Raw genomic sequence first — 20,587 nt, forward strand, 5'->3', positions numbered from 1 at the left:
AACTACTACTATACATTGCACTGCACTTAGCTTACACCACTGAAGGTTATCGGCAAGACTATTCTTGTACCATTTTTTAATATGAATAATGTGACTGAATATTGCAAATACTGTTAAAAAAGTAACCCGTTTTTCTCTCTTTTTTATTTCTACAGCAGTTCAAGACAGGCAGTTACTTGAGATTAATACATCTAAAATGTCTTGATCACATGATCACATTAATTGTATATTAAACATATTTTAAGTTGAAGAAGAAGGGTCAACAAATCATATACATATAAATATACACACAGAGGAAATTCTTTTTTATGAAATTCTCTACTAAAAGTAGAAAATGAAATTTCTACCAAAAAAAAAGTTTATAAAAATATATTCGATTGTGTGACTGACGGTGTGGTGTGAGGAATGAGACTACGACGCGGCCCTTTCCTCATACGGAGATTCATAGACGTCCATTGGTGGGCAGGTGCAGACCAAATGTTGGTCTCCGTAGATGTCATCAATCCTTGAAATCGTGGGCCAGAACTTCGTTTCAGGTCTCACAAATGGCTGCAAAGCAATGGGTTCATCAACAGGTCATATGCATGGCAGTCAAATTACATTGATTTCACAATTTCAGTGATCCTATAGAAAGGGATGTACTTGGATCAATAAAAAAGAATCTTATGTTGAGTGTTTATCTTCTGTAAATTGAGTTGAAATAGTCCCTCAACGGGAAATCTTAGCCATTCCAACTGTATTCCTAATATGACCATTGCCTCTGCTGTATGGACAATGTTAAATGTTAACAATAATTATGGAAAACTTTTCATGTCAACCTGTGTGTTGCACAGGGGATTCATGACAAGTTAAACGTTGGGGAACCACAGATAGCAATTAGTCAAGGCATCCACTCCATATGCACAGTTTCCAGTACTTGTATGACCCTGAACGTCTTGCTTCCCCATCCTACCTAGTCTTCCTCACTCCTTTCCACCCCTTTAAAAAGCACTGAAGGCAAAAAAATGCCCCCAAAAAGTTTTAGAACCACTACATTAATAAAATGTAATTATTATTAAAAATGGTGGTTCATAATTTGCCTATTACTTTTTAATTTGCTCAATATTTTAGCAGTGGTTGTCCTGTCTATTGGCACTTGTTAAATATTGTTAAGGATTGTAACAATCCCATTGTATTGTAAGTGCTTATACTGTATTTATTAATGTAATGTAATATAATAGGCTTACCAGGGGGAATGCAGCAAACTCTCTGGAGTAAGGTCTGTCCCACGTGCCAGACACAATGGTGGCCAAAGAATGAGGAGCCATCTAGAATAAAACGGCATAGAACAGAAATATTTTAATCCCCTGATAAATATGACGATTCCAGCTGCCACACAGCAAATCATAGGAAATACAGACTGATCAAAAGGGAGCAAAATAGCAAATGAAACCAACAATTTTAAAGTGTATGCTTAAATTTGAGTAAAATGAGAAGCTTTGACCACATTATTGCACTTTGGTCAGCTATTGTGAATAAAGTGCACTACAGATAAGTTGTCATTAGGTGTGTTAACACATAGTTTATAAGTTCTTGATTTGAACGAAAAGTGCACATGTGCAAGTAAACACTATTGTCGTTATTCTGAGAGTTCTTGTCCATTTCACCTTAAGTGGGTTTACGCGGGAGTCCATTCGTCCCTCCTCGATTTCTGCGATCTCCTGCCGGATGGCGATCAGCGCATCACAGTAGCGGTCTAGCTCTGCCTTGTCCTCCGACTCGGTGGGCTCAATCATCAGCGTGCCAGCCACCGGCCACGACATGGTGGGAGCATGGAAACCTGCGCACGGACGGACGTCAACAAGACCATGGATGACATGCATTGTTATTCAGTGTTGGTGTTTTTGACTGCATCAAACAGGACTGGCTTACAGCAGGGCTCTAAATGAACTGTTTTCATCACCAGCCAAAATGGCTAGTAGATGTTAATATCACTAGCCAAACACACACTCATTAATGGGTCAAAGTGGCTAGTAAGTTGGTCTTTTCTACCAGCCAAACTGAAATTTCACCAGCATTTGGTCAGTTGGCTGGTGTTAATTTAGAGCCCTGAAAACATGAATTGTGTGTGGACGAGCCTAGCCATGTAATTTCCTGTGGTTAACTTAAAGACCTCATAATGTTATTAATAGTGGGTCGTAGGGGGGCTAAATGGCTGTAGATCTCGGTGAGCTATTCCAGTTAGAGATAAAATGTGCTTTTACCCTAATCATGGCATAGTCCATAAGGTTAAAACACGGTATCAGCACGTTTTGTATCTTATCACTGTTAAAAAGGGCAAAAGTCAGAGTACTGAAAGTTACAGTACTGGTGAAGGACAGACAGTGGACTGAATGTTTCCGTGATTGAAGAGCGTGGCCTCATCATTATTAGTTTTGCAGATTACAACAAGACAAAACAAAAGAAAAAAAATCAATCCGCTTCAGGCTTGTTCCTACCGTAATCTTGCAATCTCTTGGCAACATCTACAGCCTCAATGTTTGCAGTCTTTTTGAATGGTCGGATATCCAAAATGAATTCATGGGCACAGAAGCCTAGAGTAAAGAAAGTTATTGTTTAGTTTTCATACTTCATGAAATACATGTATTATGCAAGTCTGGTTACAACTAATCCGAGATCTATAGAAGGTAGAGCATTTCAGCACACACATCACAGCATGTAAAGCAGCATACGTAGTTCTGTCCTTTGCATTTTCTCAAGAGTGTCAAACAACACACACATACCATTTCACTTACTTTTATATTAGCTTAACTGCGAAGAACACTCAAAATTGCATTTTTAAATCAAATCTTAAATCACCAAAGAGGGATGCTTCAGGCTGTGTATTGTTTCCTGCACATTTGGGATCAGTAACTCTACAGTATTCAGCTCAACTCTACTCATTGTAAAATTCTACAACGGGCAGAAGAGCTTTCTGGTTTACCTTGTAGTCCTCTGAAGAGCACTTTGTAGTGGTTCTCCATTCTCTTGGCCATGTAGTTAGCATTGAGGATGGCAATCTCAGTGGCATGCACCAGACCTCTGGCGCCCATCATCTGAATGGGGGAAAATCACACAGACCATTAGAGATGAACTGCAAATTAGGCCAAGCTGTTGGGCAATTGGGTCTTCACTCATTTCACTATGTACTGTTATTTAGTTGTTGATGAAAACGAATTTAACAACAACAAAAGTTGATCAAAGTACATATTTTTACCTTGATGTAAACCCACGAAATCGGCAGAATAGCACTTGACCCCCAGGGGGCAGCACTAATGGTCCCCAAAGAGCTCAGCGCATCGCCGGCTTGCATGGGCACAACTGGGTGACTGGGAAGGAATGGTGCCAGGTGTTCCTTTCTGTAGAAATTATAATAATGTTAAAACTCACAAGGTAACACTTATATTGATAACATGCTTTAATGTCCTTAAAACACCATTGAGGATATTGACATTTCACTAGCTGTGTATAAATCTATGGGCAAGGGCAGCTGCACAAACAAATTAAGAAAATGGCTTATGGTGCATTCCAGAACCAATCCAAACTAGTGGGACATGGGACTCCAACTACGAAAAGTGCACTGGAACGCCTGTCGCAGTGGGACCTTCTACTCACGAGTGTGGGGGCACTTGACCTACTACCATCTCAGGTGGGAGGTGGGTTAATTCAAGTAGGATAAGTCCCACATCCCACTTCATTTGATGAAGTCTGCAATACTTCCTAAACATCACCTGTGTCAACATTACCACTCCGTCGGCCTGAATGCACCTAGACAGGGCTTGTACTGTTTTTGCACACAAACTCAATGAATCTGTAGAGGACCATCTCCACTTACACTCCGATAGGCCCCATGCCCGGGCCTCCTCCTCCGTGGGGGATGCAGAAGGTCTTGTGGAGGTTCAGATGGGACACATCAGAGCCGTAATCTCCTGGGCGGCACAAGCCTACCTAAACGACACAAGACGACAGCTTTTGAAATGTTCAAGTCATTTAAACAGTTGTGAAGGTGAAGAGCCATTGTTTTGGGGGGCTTTTCAAGCCTTTATTATTTTTCATGACAAGATAGTGGAGGAGAGACAGGAAGTGATTTGTGAGAGGGAGACGGGGAAGGGGCCGGGCTGGAATTGAACCCGGGTTGGCCGCATGGCAGACGAGTGCCCTACCGTTAGTGCCACGGTAGGGCCATCTGATTAGTCATTGTAAGCAAGTTTATATAAATATACTTACTTGGTACATTAATTAAATGAAAGTAAGGTAGTTGGTAGGTTTAATTTACAGAGCACATTTGAAAACAGTAAAAAAAGGTCAGTGTTGTATAGCCAAAGACAGACACAGAAAGACACAGTTAGGCACATTAAGTTACCTGAGCATTCATGTTAGCGCCATCCAAATACACCTGTCCGCCATTCTGGTGGATGAGGTCACAGACCTCGCCGATGTTCTCTTCAAACACACCATACGTTGAAGGGTACGTGACCATCATTGCAGCCAACTTAGCCTTGTGCTTATCCACCTACCAACGAAAAATCATACACAAGCACCATAACTCAAAATCCTTTCATTTAAGCATCACACGACACAATGCTTGAAAACATTGAAGGAAAATATAATCACTACTGACAAAGCAGAAATAACATTCATAACAACATATACCTTGTAACTCTTGCAGCACAATTTTCAACCATTTGTCATTTAATGTTATGGGGAACCAATGCACTGTTACATGTAGACACATTAAACTAATTATGAAGAGCATTGCCAGCAAGAACTCCATCATTATGTTCAGCAATAAATTAATTTTCGCCTTGTATTCTGTGTGGTGTATTGCATCGTACGTTGTGTGTCGAGTTGTGCCAATGTGTATGAATTGTGTACTGTGACAATGACAATGTGACCTGTGACAATGTCACACTGGACGTGGATTTCTGCTTACAATCGGCATCCAGCTAGAGTTCGACTTCTAATCTGATAGACCAAGAAAGTAATAGAACATCTGGAAATCCACCCGTGACAAGAAGCAGATATTCTGCCTTGAGTTGAACGGTTTTCTACCCAATCAGCGCAGGGCAGACTGGCAGAAAATTCGCAATCCGCCTTTCGCTGACATACGCTCACTCTAACAAACAACAGAACAAATCTGCCTTGTACTGTAAAACCCGTGTCCAGTGTGATCATGGCCTAAGTGATGAACTTGTAACTGGGTCTTACCAGAGCCCTGAGGTGTACCATATCGATGCCTCCCTCTTTGTCCACCTCCACCACCTGCACCTTCATGCCTGCCATCTGGGCACTGGCGGGGTTCGTACCATGGGCCGACTTCGGGATCAGACACACCTGGGAAGAGCAAACAAAATAAATCATCCGACCACACAGAAAAAACGTCACATTCTACGTCACATTCTAATGTTAGGTTTTTTAATACTTACAATGGCAAAAATTATTACATAACCAATATTATCATTTCACTTCAGAATAGTTTTCGCGTAATTCATTTTTAAGTGAAAAAGAGGGGAAAGTCTGCATTCTGCCTCAACAACCTTTATTGCTGAAACATTTCAGATTTCCTCTGTGTAATAAAGGTTGTTTATGCGTAGTGTGGTATTATGTGCCGTTTTGCAGGTTATTTTATATTTTGTTACAGAAATCTAAATTGTTGAAAATCAGTTAGGCAGAAGGTCATGAACATGCTGCAAGTGAACTCATTCTTTGACTAAAGCAAGAATTTCATTGATGTACAGTAGTCTTGTACAATATCCAACTTGACTTCAGAGTGAGAAAAATTAATCTGTTTTTTTTTTTCCACTTTCCCGGTGAAAGGGGTTTTCATCCATCACTTCTGTTGTATAAGCGAACAACCTATAGGATGAGACAATGAGAGGTCATAGTGACATGTAGCCTCCTACTGTAGATCATTCCACTATTTTTAGGGCAGGAAGAGATAGGGCACAAGTCCCAGTCAGCTGTTTTAACCAGGTAACAGGTTTGCAGTTGCACAGTCACACCCCCCTTGCTGTTATTAATTCACAGGGTGCCAAAGGCTATTGATGACGGTCGGCAACACCCACTTATTCAAGCTTTCTGTTGTGCATAATCTCTCTCAGCCCATGGGGTCAAAGGCTGGGGATGTGACTTGCAGACGTTACTGCTCGTGTAGTGTTCTGTTCTGCATTGACTGAGCGACCACTGACCCCATTAGACCATACGCTACAAACCCAAAGGTTTAAATCTGACATACATTTCCCAAATAGGCACTTTCTTGCACTATCCTTCCAGAGGATGAAATCATTAAAAGTTAAGGCCACAAGTTAAGGCCCTGCCAAGTGTTGGTAATTGGAATTAATGTAATTTGGATCACAAACCATTTCAAATTAGTGGACAACATTGTTCCCAAGGAGACCAATTCAATATGTACAATGTGGGCTTTGATGTCATATTCGTAGGCATTTCAGCCATGAAGGAATTTGCAGCAGCATAGTTATCTACTCCCTCACACACCCAAACTAAGTTCTGATAGGAAAGAAATGCTGATATCTTGGAAGAGAGTAGCAAGTATTTCTTCAGCAGCAGAAAGGAATTCTGTTATAAGCACAGACTTGTGCTCGATATGTTTCTTATATATATATTTCTTTATATGCATGTTTTGACCGGGTAAAATTATATTTACATAGTTTTTTACCTCATCATAATTTTTACATTCTGACTAACTTTTGAGGCAGATTTCTTCACTATACTTCTTGCATTCATGAATCAAAAAGCCTTGTGAATGTCAGCTTTTCGGTGACAATATTTGTTTGTAGATATTTATTTAGATACTGTTTATTTTTACATTTCAAGGCAGTCATTTATGTTTGGGGTGCTTCAAGCATATCCTGTACTATTATTTTCACTCTCAAGCAGGTAGAAAAAGAAGGAAAAAATACGGTGACTTGGGGACAACTTACAGTTCGGTGCTGCTCCCCTTTGGAATTGAGATAGGCTTTGATTGCAGCAAGGCCAGCATATTCACCCTGAGCACCACTGCAAAACAGTTCACACACACACACACACACACACACACACACACACACACACACACACACACACACACACACACACACACACACACACACACACACACACACACACACACACACACACACACACACACACACACACACGACTCAGCGTCTTCTCTGAGGCAAAGTACAAAGATCACGAGCAAAGGCCACACTCAGAAGGAAAGTAGTGTAATAATTCTGCTTAACAGCAATCAATAATCTGTGTCCTGCAGAGCCACTGTTTGAATGGGTGATGGACAGGGATCTATGCATAGGCACAGATGCCACCTTTAACCAATTCAGTATGGTTGTCGTCATTACTACATGAATCAGTTGGATGGTTTGTTATATGGCTCTAACCCAGAAGTTAAGAGCAACAATGCCAATGTAATCACTGTTCACCATCTTTTGGAACCTCTCTGGTAGTCTTCATTTTCTATGTTTTCAGTACAGTATGCAGCATGTTTATAATGTGCCGTCTGAATCTTTTATACTGTTTTTTACTCAATATCATCATGTAACTACGACAAAACATTGCAACTACCAGTGGGGTGGGATGTGGGGCATGTTGATGGGCCTAGTACACCGTTTTGTGCACAAAGGCCATAAAAATTAAGAAAACAGTAAAAAGTATTGCACTGCACATGCACAATAGGACACAATGGCCATGTTTCATCCTTTCACAGCTGAAGCATGTAAGAGCATGATGATAAATTTAAAGCAATACTAATCTACTGTTGAGCAAATGACATTATGCTCTAATATACTATACTGTTTACTCAAGAACCACCAACGTTGTTCTGTTATGCAATTGTATTTGGCATCCATTTGCTCTTCTTATGATTAATGCTGGGTTATTACAAAAATAGGTTGCCTACAGGCACAGAGGAGCACATTGTAGTGGGGACGAAAGATTATGTCAACAGGGACCTTACTTCAGGCTCATTCTGTTCTCGTTAAACAGGCCCACCCACTGAAATGTTTCACTAATTATGTACAACATGACTATTTCAAAATGAAGAGCAACTCACAGTGGCTTGGTTCAAGTTTGATGGTTAAGTGTGTGCATAACTTCTGATGGGGGCATCGACTTTAACAAATCTAAGTCATTTTGAAATCAATAAAAAAAAATCATAGTGCTCAATAAAATTACAACAGTGTTTCACTTAACTTCTGGTGAACGCACACAGACACAGCGGTCCCTCTCACTCCCGCTTGTTTTACACTAGCCTTGATCTTAATGTATTAGCCTAGAGACTATTTTTTACGATATGATAATTCAAATGATTCAAATGTTTCAGATTATTTAAATGTTAAATGCTGGTACTAAAAGTTCATGAGAGGGTAGCATACATTCTGACAAAAAACTACTAAATATAAACAAACTTGACAAACAACCTCACCTGTTGGGTTGGAAGGAGATCTTGTCATATCCGGTGATTTCACAGAGATCCTTCTCCAGCTGATGGAAGAGCTGCTGATAGCCCTGCGCTTGGTCCAGCGGTACAAATGGGTGGATATTGGCAAATTCTCTCCACGTGATTGGCTGTTCACACAAGTCAGTTAATGAGCCAGGTATGAATGTGGATGTTCATCCAAGTCAATAAGCCAGGTATGAAGCAATGGCAATAGAGGATTTGTGATGCATTCTAGTCTAATAACTAAAGAAACAGTTCTGTTCATGTCCATAGGTAATAACAAACGAAATAATAAACATTGGAATCATAATCTGAAGAAAAGGGGGGAAACACTCACCATGAGCTCTGCAGAGCTATTGAGTTTCATCGTACAGGAACCCTTTTTGAAAAAATATAAATGTAAAGCTTAAGGCAATTAACCCTTAGTGTATGGTTAAAAGTGCCCCTTAACGATCATAAAAGCAGCATAAAATAAATGCATAGGGCACATAAATCTATATTTAAGTACATACTCACCAGTGGAATCATGCTGTGGACAAGAGAAAGGTCTTTGTTCTCCAGACGTTTCATATATCTCACAATGTTTGTTTCAGAGTGGTGACTGTGGATTAAAACAAAGAAGTCATTAGCTTTTCAGTTTGTGTCTACTACACCAAATTGCATTTTCTTGTCGTTGGCTTCTTGTACTGTACAGGTACATCGAGAAGTCAAAAAAACGAGCAAAAGCAGCAGGGTGCACAGGCAGCCAGCCCATATCCTTGGTCATGTACACCTGATACAACTGTAAACTGTCACCCCAAATGATAAGACACAATATTAATGAACAAAATGGATTTACGTAGTGGTACACTTGTGTAAAATGTTTAAGCGAATTTGTTGTAAGTCAGCCTATTCATAATACATGATGCTCATTTTCTAAATTCTAATCTTGATGGATAGAAATGCAACCAGAAACTGTGACCAGTTAAATACTCCTAACTTTAAGGGCATTTCCTTTGTGTTATCTTCTATATATTGCGTTTTCAATGCTCCCATTAATGTTAGATCATGCATGGATGTACAAGTGCACTAATCATAAATACTATTTTCACGCAGAGACAAGTGACCCAAAAAAAATCTGTGGCATTCACTACTACTCTAGACTGATACCAACCTGTTAAAAATGGGATGGTTGAGGTACTTGCTGGTCCTCTTGTAAGGACTCCCCAGTAGGCCCTTATTCAGTCCGCTCATCTTCTCAGCAATCAGTTCCTGGTTTTAAACAGTATAGATTTATACTTCCTTCCAGACAAAAATAATCAGAATTTTACTTGATTAAACATACAAACCTGTACATACAGTAGTATCTACTGACTAGTTCATACAATTGGCGAGTTGGAATACAGAACTGACATCAAAACGCAGCCTCTGAATCTAGGTTTGCAATCACTTCTTTGGCCCAATCCCATTTGTATTTTTCTACCCCTACCCCTACCCCTACCCCTTACCCCTACAAAGGAGTCTGCCCGTCCCAACTCCTCCTTTTTGAGGGCTACCAAGCCCTCCCCCTTACCCCTACCCCTCTGCCTTAACAACTATTGGGATACCCCTACCCCTACACAAAACGGAGGAGGAGGGGTAAGGGGTAGGGCCAAGGGGTGAATTGAGATTGGGCCCAGCTGGTCCACAGTAAATTTGCAATTACACTTGCACTTGAACTTACAGCTGAGGATTCACAGCCGAACACCCAAAGAAGGTCATCCAGATCCCGCTCAGTCACGGTCTCGTCCAGGGAAACGCCAAGCTGATGAGTACAGAAATATACCCTTGATAAGTGAAAATTCAAGTCGCTGAAATCAGTATGCTGCATAGAATCAAATCATGCACATACCACATGGAATACTGTGCTTTACGAACCATTGCTTTCAAGTTGTAAGATGTACTTTCGGAAGGCATAAAATGGTGTAAAAAGGTCTAAAATGCAAGCCTCACCACGTCGTCACTGTAAACTCGTAGATTGATCTGCCGTTGAACAGCTCTCTCCATGATGTCTTTGGCAGCCACGCTACAATGGACCTTCAAGGTGTCGAAGAACATCTCATGCTGCAGCTTGTGGCCTGCACGTTTCAGCCCTTAAAATAGACATTGCATGTTAAAATTACAACACACTAATAAACCTGCAATTATTGTTGACATTTTAAGGGTATACTTCTGAAGTTTCAAAGTCTATTCTCAAGATTCAACCGTAGCAGAGTTCATCTCAAATGTTACACAATTCAAAATTAGATTAATCGTACCATGGAATGGAATGTTCGATATTGTGAGTGCGAGAGAGTCAGTCAATAAACAATCATGAAAATCAAATCAAACGATTCATTAAGTGGTATAATGATGTTAACTGCTAGCACACCTTCAGACAAGATCAATGCGGCGTTGTGGGTCCTCTCAGCAATATGCCTCAGGCCTTGAGGTCCGTGGTACAAAGCAAACATGGCAGCCATGTTTGCCAGGAGAGCCTGAGAGGATTAAAAGATAAAAGAATCATGAAATTATGTTTGAGATAAAAACACTACAGAATAATTAAAGAAAAATCTGAAACTGAAATCACAAAAAAACAAAGTAAAAGGTCAACAATATGGGTATATGGAGTGATTGTTACAGACTTAAGGACAGATTAGACTTCAGCAACTGCGCGCGTCAAAAGTCGCTTGGGAGTGGCCACAAACCAACTTTGCCTTCATGCATCTGCGAGCCACATTTGAAACAGCGCGATTTCCTTCACTATATTGCAAGCACTGCAGTCATTATTAAGCATGTTGCTTTTCAGCCCGGTTAGCTAATTATTTTCACACAAACTACAAAGGCAAAGTACTGGTATCATTCCTTGACATACGCAGTCTGTTTTCACGTGCAGAAAATGCAAGCATGTAAACAGTTGACTCTGCCGATGTGTGTTTACATACGGTGGAGGAACACGGTAGTAAAACTGCAGGCATTGTACCACGAGTGTTCAACTGATGCATTGTTTGTTACTTAGCTTGTAGCTTCGTGTATTTACACACATTTACACACAAGGCATTAGTATAGTTTTTTAACAGAATACAGATTTGCTCTCGCAAACTACCGGCATTGCCCTGCCACAAGAACAAGGAAGTAGCGAGACGTCCAATCACAGGGCCTTTTTGTCTGCGTCCTCCGCATCAGTCCAACGGATAGTCAGGATTTTTTCGAGGCGCTCGACGACAGGCGTAGAGCCTCTGTGCGAGGGGCGGTGTCGCGCACACACACAGGACGGATGGACGCAGAGGCTATGCGTCCGAAGCATAAATCTAGCTTTACAGTACTGCCACATTGACTACCATAGAGCCAATTGGTTTTCCAAATACAGTAGAGTGAAGACTGAACTCAAACTGAAGAACTGTCCTTTTTACAATCATAGTTTTGTCAATGGTTGGAACAAAAGTGTGACATGGCCTTTTAGACCCAAAAAACACTTTTGACCACTGTAAATGACAGATAACCCACCTGAGCAGTGCAGATGTTACTCGTAGCTTTGTCTCTGCGAATGTGCTGTTCTCTGGTCTGCAGGGCTAGACGATACACTTCTTTACCAGCAGCATCTCTGAAAATAGCAGTAAACCATTGGTAATCAATAATCACTTGAATTATTTAAGATCTATTAATCCCAAAACTTTCAAGTTATTATGCAAGTGTACAATGTATCACATTGAGTCAAGGTAAAAACAGGCATGAGAAATCTTGATAGTAAAACACTTTCTCGAAACTTGTCACCACAATGAAAGGTTATTGCTAACAAAATACCAAATAATATTGACTTAACAGGCTGTGGCGCACTGCGTTTATGGGCCTGAATGGGCAAGTTACTCGTGGGGACCCAGGTTCAAATCGCCCCTGTGTCAATACCCAATCCAACCCTATCCAGTAATTTATTAATTATGACTTAACAACCGAAAAGTAAGTCACTTATTTTGTCTCTTTGTGTAGTAGGAAGGACTGGAGAGCAGGTAGAAGTTTTGTTTTGTTCACTGGGCTCTTGGACGTTGTTCCTACCTGGTCACGCCCACCATTCTGCCCGGCATCATGCGCACCAGGCTCTCCTTGACAGAGAAGAAGGCGGCATGAGGTCCACCATAGCAGAGGGGGACTCCAAACCGCTGAGAACTGCCCAGCGCCACGTCCACCCCAAACTCCCCTGGGGGCCGGAGAACACAGAGGGCCAACAGGTCTGTGGCACAACAGGCCAGTGCCTTCAAACAGAGTACGAAAAAAAGATTACACAGATGAATCATAGAACTTCAAAAGAGAGAAACAAACTCCTGATTAAAACGTTCCTGTCAAAAGCATCATGCCACATTGTCAAAAGGTCAGTTGTGTGAAACTTCATCTGAAAGTTGTTTTGTTTTTGTTTAACAGCTAGCCAAAAGAAATATCTCTCCATCCCTTATCTCAATCCATCTACTGCTCTACCAATTTGACCAGACAGATTTTTATTGTCATGCCTCTTGGGCTAGAGAAAACAAGTGATGAGTTCTATAAAACAGGGCTCACCTGCCAATAGTGCTTGCCAAGCTAGTAAGGTAATAAACCCAACCTATGTTTGATCCCACAATCATAAAGATAAGGAACAACATGATGTTGTTTTTAGATGTTAGGTGTTTTTTTATTGGATACATCCGTGTTCGAGAGTGTGCCGTTTCTACTGTTCGCGCCAATGTCTTTTTCTGAGCGTTTCGCTCAGTGCGTAATTCCAATAACAGTATGGCGAAAAAGAAGAAAGGATTCACACACAACAGCTGAATGCAAAACTGTATTAAACAAAGCTGAATAAAGTAAAGAAAACCGACAGACAAGGGACAAACGTTTCAGGTCTAGTCCATCATCAATGTTCCCAGTTTTTTTTAAAGTTCAGCAAAAACTGGGAACACTGATGATGGGCTAGACCCGAAACGTTTGTTCCTTGTCTGTCGGTTTTATTTACTTTCTTCGGCTTTGTTTAATACAGTTTTGATTTTGCATTCAGCTCTGTGTGCTACTCCTTTCTTCCTTTTGGTCTTTCATTAAATGTTAAAAAACCTTACCCCGCCTTTGTGAGCTCGATCCACAAGTGCAGTGAAGTCTTCCACGCGGCCCTCGGTGTCCGGGTACTGGAAGAGGACGCCGCTCACATCCTTCCCACTGAAGTCCATCTCATGAGGCAGCTTCAATATGGTGTTCACTCCGATGTAACTGCACAGCACACATTCACATTCATTAGGGAAAACACATGCCAGTTTAAAGACCCTACAAGTGGGCTTTACTTGTACAAGTAAAAATAAAACAAATGTGACAGTGAGCAAATCATACAAGGTGGTTTTACCAAGACCAACTCCATATAACCAACTGCAGGTGACTAACTTAATTAGATGATCAGTAAGATGGTGGCTTTTAAGTGCCATAACAGTTTTCATTTACAGGCATACAACATTTACAACATATCTTCTGTTGAACTACTTGCAGTCTTAAAGATAAAAAAAGCTTAACTTACTTTGCACGGGTCTGCACAACGGCGATCGTCTGTGGGTGGCATCGTGGGTCGATGTAGAAATTTCTCCTTTTGTTCTGTCTGGTGGGCAAAGAAGCAAAGGGCATCAAAAGATGCACATCATAGGCAACAGGTGAAGAGTCCTTTTATTTTCTGGTGACATGCGTCATGTAAAGCTGACATTCAGGCATGACCGGAAAAAAAAACTGAAGGCAATTAGATGGTCTTCACAACTTTGAGTAATGTTTTCTTGAATTATTTATTTTATTAATTATTAATATTCCAATGAATTATTATAGAAAAAAAGGTGCAAAAACATTTTTTTAGTTACCGGTCAAGGTTCAGAATTGTTTTGGTCTGGGCACAGTTTCATATTCTTTGATTATAATTCATAATGGGAGACAGAGTGAAGAGAGAGTGAAAGAGAGGGTGTGTGTGTGTGTGTGTGAGTAGGCATGCATGCGTGTCCTCTAACCTGTGACAGAGCTGCATAGCTTCAGCTGCGGCAGTGCCCTCGTCCAAGAGGGAGGCGTTGGCCACGGATAATCCAGTGAGATCACACACCATGGTCTGGTAGTTCAGTAAGCTCTCCAGTCGCCCCTGGGACACCTCTGGCTGGTAGGGCGTGTACTGTGTAACCCTTTAAAGGCAAACGAAAAACAGAAATGGAAGTTGTGTCATTTGTTGCCATTTGAAATCACAGAATCACAATGGATTTAAAAATGTAACAACTCCAAATACAATATCTGCAGAGATTTCACTTTTTTCCCAAGTCAAAGGCCCTGTACTATTGTTGATTACGTGCACATCATTACAATATTTATCTACTGCAGCTCATGTGGAGTGAGGCTGTGAAAGGATGTTAAGATACACCACTTAGGAACACGAGTCTTCTACTTGGAGACTTATCATTTGCTAACATGAAAAGACAAGTGACTATAATAATCATTATTACAGACCATCCAGAATTTTCTAGCAGGTTCCTCTGAATGACTGGGGGAACGGTGCAGTTGTAATAGCCCATGCCGATGTAGGACCTCCACAACTTGTTCTTGGATGCAATCTTCTGAAGAGATTCCAGGATTTCATTTTCACCTACGATGTTTTTAAAAAAATGCAAGTGAGCAAGGGCTACATTATGCACAAGCACTCTTACTGACACCCCCAAATTTGTGCTCTATGGAATTGATTTATTATACATCAACCCTTTAAAATACATGGTTTAAAAGGAAAGAACCAGAGAAAACAACATTCTTTGATTTCACAGGTCAGGCAACAGTTTTGGTCTCATATTTTACTTTGCTGTAAAACTGCATGTTGTTCTGCTTTGTTATAGAGTATTCCGATAATTGTAATCTCCCATGTATAGCCTAGGATATAATGCATTTTGTGATTTTACTTTCATGGTGGCCTGGTCCTGGTGGAACTGAGTAAATGAATACATTTCACATTTAAAGACACATTTACGGTTAAATTAGCCGGTGTCCACTCTACCAGGATGAGCAAGCTAAATACAGCATGGCCTCTGGTTTTGTTGTCTCAGCTTGGTTCAGTTTCTGCATGACTACATCAGAGCGTCAGTGCTGCTGAACAGCAGAGGAGACAAGCTATCTAGTACAGATAGACGGGCCATGATAAAACTGCTTCTTTCACTTAACCAGGGCCGGTTCTGGCTTATTTGGTGCCCTAGGCGAGTTTGAGTTCTGACCCCCCCCCCCCCCCCCCCCCCCCCACCCCCCCCCCCCCCCCGGGAGTAATACCGGTAGTAAGCTTAACTAAATAGCATCAAGAACAATAACTGTTTTGCATCAAATGGATTTCTGGTTCTTTTGGACAGCCGACCAACACATCAGATTGAGTCGCATGAAAGTACCTTCACTGTGTGGTGTCTTGGATGTAATGGTGGTGGTGCCCCCAACCCCAGATGAGAGGGAGGTTATCAATGTGTTTGAATTGTAAAATGGAATTGAAATGCCAGGAGAGTGGTACAGCACATTTGCATGTCAAATGCATGTGTAGACAATAGGCCTACCAAGGAGGTCTGCATTGATAGCCTATCTACACTACCTACAGCATCACAAAGCATGGCAGCATAACAATTTTAATAAGCTACACATTTGTGCTGTCTATGATTCCAAACCAATTTCAATTCTGTACTGGAAATAGTGGTGCATTTGTGAGTAGGAGAATGAGAAGGGGGCTATCTATGTGTTTGAACCGGAGGGACAGGGTGAGAGAAAGGGAGAAAAGCTGTCACGCTTTTGAATTTCATAATATACAAAATATAGTAAATAGCCTCACTTGTCTGCAATAGGCCTACTACATCACTCAACATGAAAACATGCTGTGCATGGTTCTCTTACATGATTAATGTAGGCCTATATGTCATTCTGGTCTGGAAATAATGTTTTTTTTTAAGCTTACAACAAGCAGGTAATTAATTCAAGTGGATGGAAGGAGATATGGCAGCTAAACTTGTTTTAAACATGGCACCAGTCTTACTTTACATTGCTTGTCAACCTAAGCAAGTATTATGATGTCAGGTGGGTGTTAGTGAGTAGGCTACTAACAGCTACTTTACTGGATTTCATTGCTTGGCATACTTGGCTAATGTTAGCATGCTAACTAGCGATTTCTCAGATCAAAAGCAAAGCTCTTTTTCCCTCTAATTCCAAACAGTAGCCTCATAACTATTAGGCTTTACATTACCACAAACGGTTGCTGATTAAACCACATACTTCCAAAACACTCTCTGCAACTCCTGCATCATGCAATGACTGGTTTAATGAGAACATAACAATTCTCCACCCAGCAGAGCAGCATTGCTGTTCGCGCTTGCCCTCTGTCTCTCGAATGAGTCTCCAAATTAAAAAATAGATCGCAAGCTGTCACTCGTCCCGCCCCCTTTCTCAGGACTGTCTGTTTATTGGTTCACAGACTTCCCAGAGACAGTTGAAAGCGATATTACTATTGGCTGAGGGGCGCTTTGCCGTGAGGAGCGCTTTCGCCAGGCTTTGTTGATTGCGACTTCATAAAAAAAACCTCCATATCGCAAAATTACGCATCGGAGAGCGCAATTTCGGCGCTCCTTCTTCACATTGCACTCTAGGCGACCGCCTAGCCGGCCTATGCTTATAACCGGCCCTGCACTTAACCTTTATCCAAATAATAAACAAAAGCTGCTACAATGTGCTCTGCTGATAGTGAAACACTCGCCTACTGAACAGATTCGATGTTCTTTACCATTCTATGTTAAACGTTGTCAGCATCCCCTTTGACAAGGGGGAAATGTTGCGCGTGCGTTAGGCTATACATCCATCACATCCATAATTTTCAAACCATCGCCAAATATTGAACTAAAATGATTTTTATTGAACAAAATCGAATTTAAGTCCCATTCCTATTAAGTCGTTGCATCACAAACTAAATTATATAATCTGGTCACTTTTTATTAGGATAGACAGCCTGGCATGGGGGGGGCAACATCGCGACCTCTTTTCTGTTTACAAGAACAATACCTTCCAATATCTTATGCAAAGTTGCATTGTTAAAGCTGGGGGCGTGAGGCTATGTCCTAACCAGATTAAACTGGCCCTGAGAAGGGAATTCAAGGCTGAACTTTACACTCATAGTCATCCCATTGGCAAGTGCAGTTCCCGGCAAAGAGATTGGTGCTGCACAGGGAGACTTGGGCGAAAACAACTCCTAATATGTTCAAAGGAAACTTGCTCAGCGCAGTCCTATACGGACAACGTACATCGTGCAAATAGCTGCAGATCAGCACAACTGATACACCATCATTCTCGCAGGCGATGTTTGTGCGTAAAACACATTAAATGGGGCAGAACAGTACATATAATCACATGAAGGCATATAATATGAAAATGAAATCTTTGTGCAGGTGATTGCGCGTTAATCTTGGACACGTCCAGAATAACGGGGCCGCATCCTATAGCAGGTGCCACTCTAGCAAAATTCGAGCATCAACAAGTTGTTTCAGGGGAGAAACGACACATTAACTTACAGATAGGATCATCCATTTTCATAGGTTTCTGAAGACGGATGGACGTTGGGACAGTCTTTTCGATCATCTCCTCTATGGACTGAAGCAACAAAACAAACACAGACAAGAACAGTTAGCAGGAGTGGGCATGGGTGGCCCACTTCACTATGGCTGACGAGAAAATCGTTGCCTACCCTACTTAAAAAATAGTTTAAAAGAAAGCGTTTGAATAAAGTGACATATTCAGGGAGCGCCAATTGGTTATCACAATCAGCGCAGACAACCTAGAAGAACTATATCAATTACGCAAACGTTGCCTTACCTCTATCCCGAGAAAACTGAGCATCTCCTTCTTTTCCTTTTCACCTGGCCCTATGTGTCTTTCGGCAAAATCATCGTGCCTTGGTAACAATCTCTCTATTTTCCTAGACTGAAAAGCGGCTACAGATGTCCGTAGTCCGCAGACAGGTTCACAAACATGCTGATGGCGAGTTAACAGTCTTTCAAAGTGTTGCCGATTTTTGGAGCGCACGAGCCGATTCACTGGTCCAGAGCGTAGAAACCCCCAAGATCTCGCGCAGCACTGCATCTCGAAATAATGTATCTAAATAAAACGTTATTAGAACACGAGTTGGGTTAACTTTGTTCACCTCGCCACACGTCCTCGGCAAGTAGTGAAATCTTCTAAATGACTGCACTTTATACGCCTCCTCCTTGCACAATGGTCAACCAATCGATCAGTTACAGAACTATGACGCGGCCCGTCTTTATCCACGCGGGTCTAGCCTTCACAGTTCTCACGTGCAGTTTGTCAGAGATGTGAGAGAGTGCAGGCTTTGTTCCAACACGGCAGAGATAGTCAAGCTATTCTAAATCTAATTTTAATTCGTCCTCATGCGTCCCGAGTGCTGCATCCAGGAGAGTTATCTAAACCAGTGTTTCTCAACCTTTTTTTAGGCGAGGTACCCTTTCAATTCATGAAAAATTTCAAAGCACCCCAAACCAACAAGCTGTAACATGGCATCGCCTACACGACCTCTACGTTCGAAGTTACAGCTGACTGGGGCGACCTATATTTACTTCATTGTGCGTAAATGGCAGATGGAACATTCCACTGACTAGCATTAACTTGTCAATTTAGACAAATATGTATTATATTACATCATTTATTTATCTGCCACGATTCCGCGGCACCCCTGTTGAGAAACACTGATCTAAACGTACCGAATTAGATAAACGCTTGCTGCATCTGTCTCACGAGAGATCTCACGCGGGGCTCCTTGCAGCACCGACCTTTACTAGCGGGTCCCTAGTACCGCAGCAATGTTGTGAAGTTAGATAGCTTATTTGAATCCATGTAAGGTTATGCTGATGTTGAGGGAATATAGTGACTTTATGGTGCTAGAAGTATTGGGCCTACAACCTAGAATACTATTTGGGATGAATTCGTGTTAATTTGGTGACAAAAACTGCTTTGCTTGGTCTCTGATATTGAAATATTTTATTCAACAAGAGAAATAGATTTAAAAAGCAAAACATTAGCCAATATTCATATTTTGCCCAAGTCCATAGTCAATGTTTCTACATAACCTAGGCCTATAAATTAGCCCAGTATGGGTAGTAGCCTACTATTGTCAGGACACAGGCTCCTCCATGTCCCAAGGGGTGTAGCCAAATTACCTCCACCGACTGACACTGCATCACAAATCCCCTTCCAGCTATTAGGTGTAAGGAAGCTTACGCCTGTACCCTATACATGGTGATGGGTTGTATAGTTTGGTTCAGAGGTGTGTGTCTGTAACTGAGGTGTTCCCGCACAATGTGCCCCCTCGGGGTCTCGAACTCACCACCTCCGTGTCTACGCATCGGTTTGGGTATGGGAGTCACAGCACTATACCGCTAGAGCTTAAGAACCAGTGCGATACCTCGAGGTACTGATGCCGTATGAGGTTTTGAGAGGGAGGTTTACTAACGTTCTATGCCACACTGCTAGTTGGCCTCTGTTACACTCACCCCCCTAAACCTCACTCCCATCCCGGGTCAACGGCACCATTGTAACTGAGGTGTTCCAGCACAATCCGTCCACCTCGGGTCTCGAACTCGCCACCTCATAGTCAACACATCGGTTCGGGTATGGGAGTCACAGCACGATACCGCTAAAGGACGAGTCCAATTGCTCTGCGCTACCAATACTGTGTGAGGCTTCGGGAGGGAGGTTTACAAACGTTCCACGCCACACTCTGCTATTTGGCGTCCGTTAGCATGATTATCATCGACTTTCAAATCTCCTTGAGAATTGGTTTGACCAAGAGCATAAAAATTAACATTTCCCAAACTACATGGCTGACCCGCCTCCATAGGTTCGCTACTGGTTGACTGGTCTCCGACAAAGTGGGTGGAGTTCCCGATTTTTCTGGAGATCAGAAACAGTATTTACATTGCTCTTGGCCTGACTGAAAGCAAGGTGTTGTGTCACTAGGAGGGCGTGAACTGGCTAGGCCTCCGTTACACTTGCAAACATTCTTATTCATCCAAATCGTCTTCCAGTCTAAAGAGTTTAATTGTAAGAGGACATTTTTTTACAGAGAGA

General features: G+C 41.7%; 1 protein-coding gene across 1 annotated transcript; it reads right to left on the reverse strand.

The window, feature by feature from the left end:
- Positions 1-108: 108 nt before the first annotated feature.
- On the reverse strand, positions 109-18,657 carry gldc (glycine dehydrogenase (decarboxylating)). The gene is made up of 25 exons (XM_063195597.1): positions 18,320-18,657; positions 18,019-18,097; positions 14,954-15,089; positions 14,470-14,634; positions 13,998-14,075; positions 13,552-13,699; positions 12,524-12,720; positions 11,978-12,074; positions 10,863-10,968; positions 10,445-10,584; positions 10,176-10,256; positions 9,627-9,724; positions 8,990-9,074; positions 8,811-8,852; positions 8,459-8,601; positions 6,960-7,035; positions 5,227-5,352; positions 4,382-4,531; positions 3,854-3,966; positions 3,236-3,377; positions 2,963-3,074; positions 2,478-2,573; positions 1,647-1,819; positions 1,227-1,307; positions 109-549 (listed from the first exon to the last, which is right to left on the reverse strand). The coding sequence occupies exons 1-25, from the start codon at positions 18,584-18,586 to the stop codon at positions 412-414; spliced, it is 3,069 nt and encodes a 1,022-aa protein (XP_063051667.1). The 5' UTR covers positions 18,587-18,657; the 3' UTR covers positions 109-411.
- Between the last annotated feature and the right edge of the window lie 1,930 nt (positions 18,658-20,587).

Source organism: Engraulis encrasicolus, chromosome 3 (genome assembly GCF_034702125.1).
Source record: "Engraulis encrasicolus isolate BLACKSEA-1 chromosome 3, IST_EnEncr_1.0, whole genome shotgun sequence".
Taxonomy (NCBI): domain Eukaryota; kingdom Metazoa; phylum Chordata; class Actinopteri; order Clupeiformes; family Engraulidae; genus Engraulis; species Engraulis encrasicolus.

Excerpts from the sequence above, each read along its gene's own strand:
- gldc (XM_063195597.1), bottom strand. The coding sequence starts at position 18,586 with ATGCAGTGCTGCGCGAGATCTTGGGGGTTTCTACGCTCTGGACCAGTG. Across the intron at positions 9,725-10,175 it reads TCGGCTGTGAATCCTCAGCT|GAACTGATTGCTGAGAAGAT; the intron begins GTAAGTTCAAGT and ends GTTTAAAACCAG. Across the intron at positions 9,075-9,626 it reads AACCATCCCATTTTTAACAG|TCACCACTCTGAAACAAACA; the intron begins GTTGGTATCAGT and ends TTTAATCCACAG.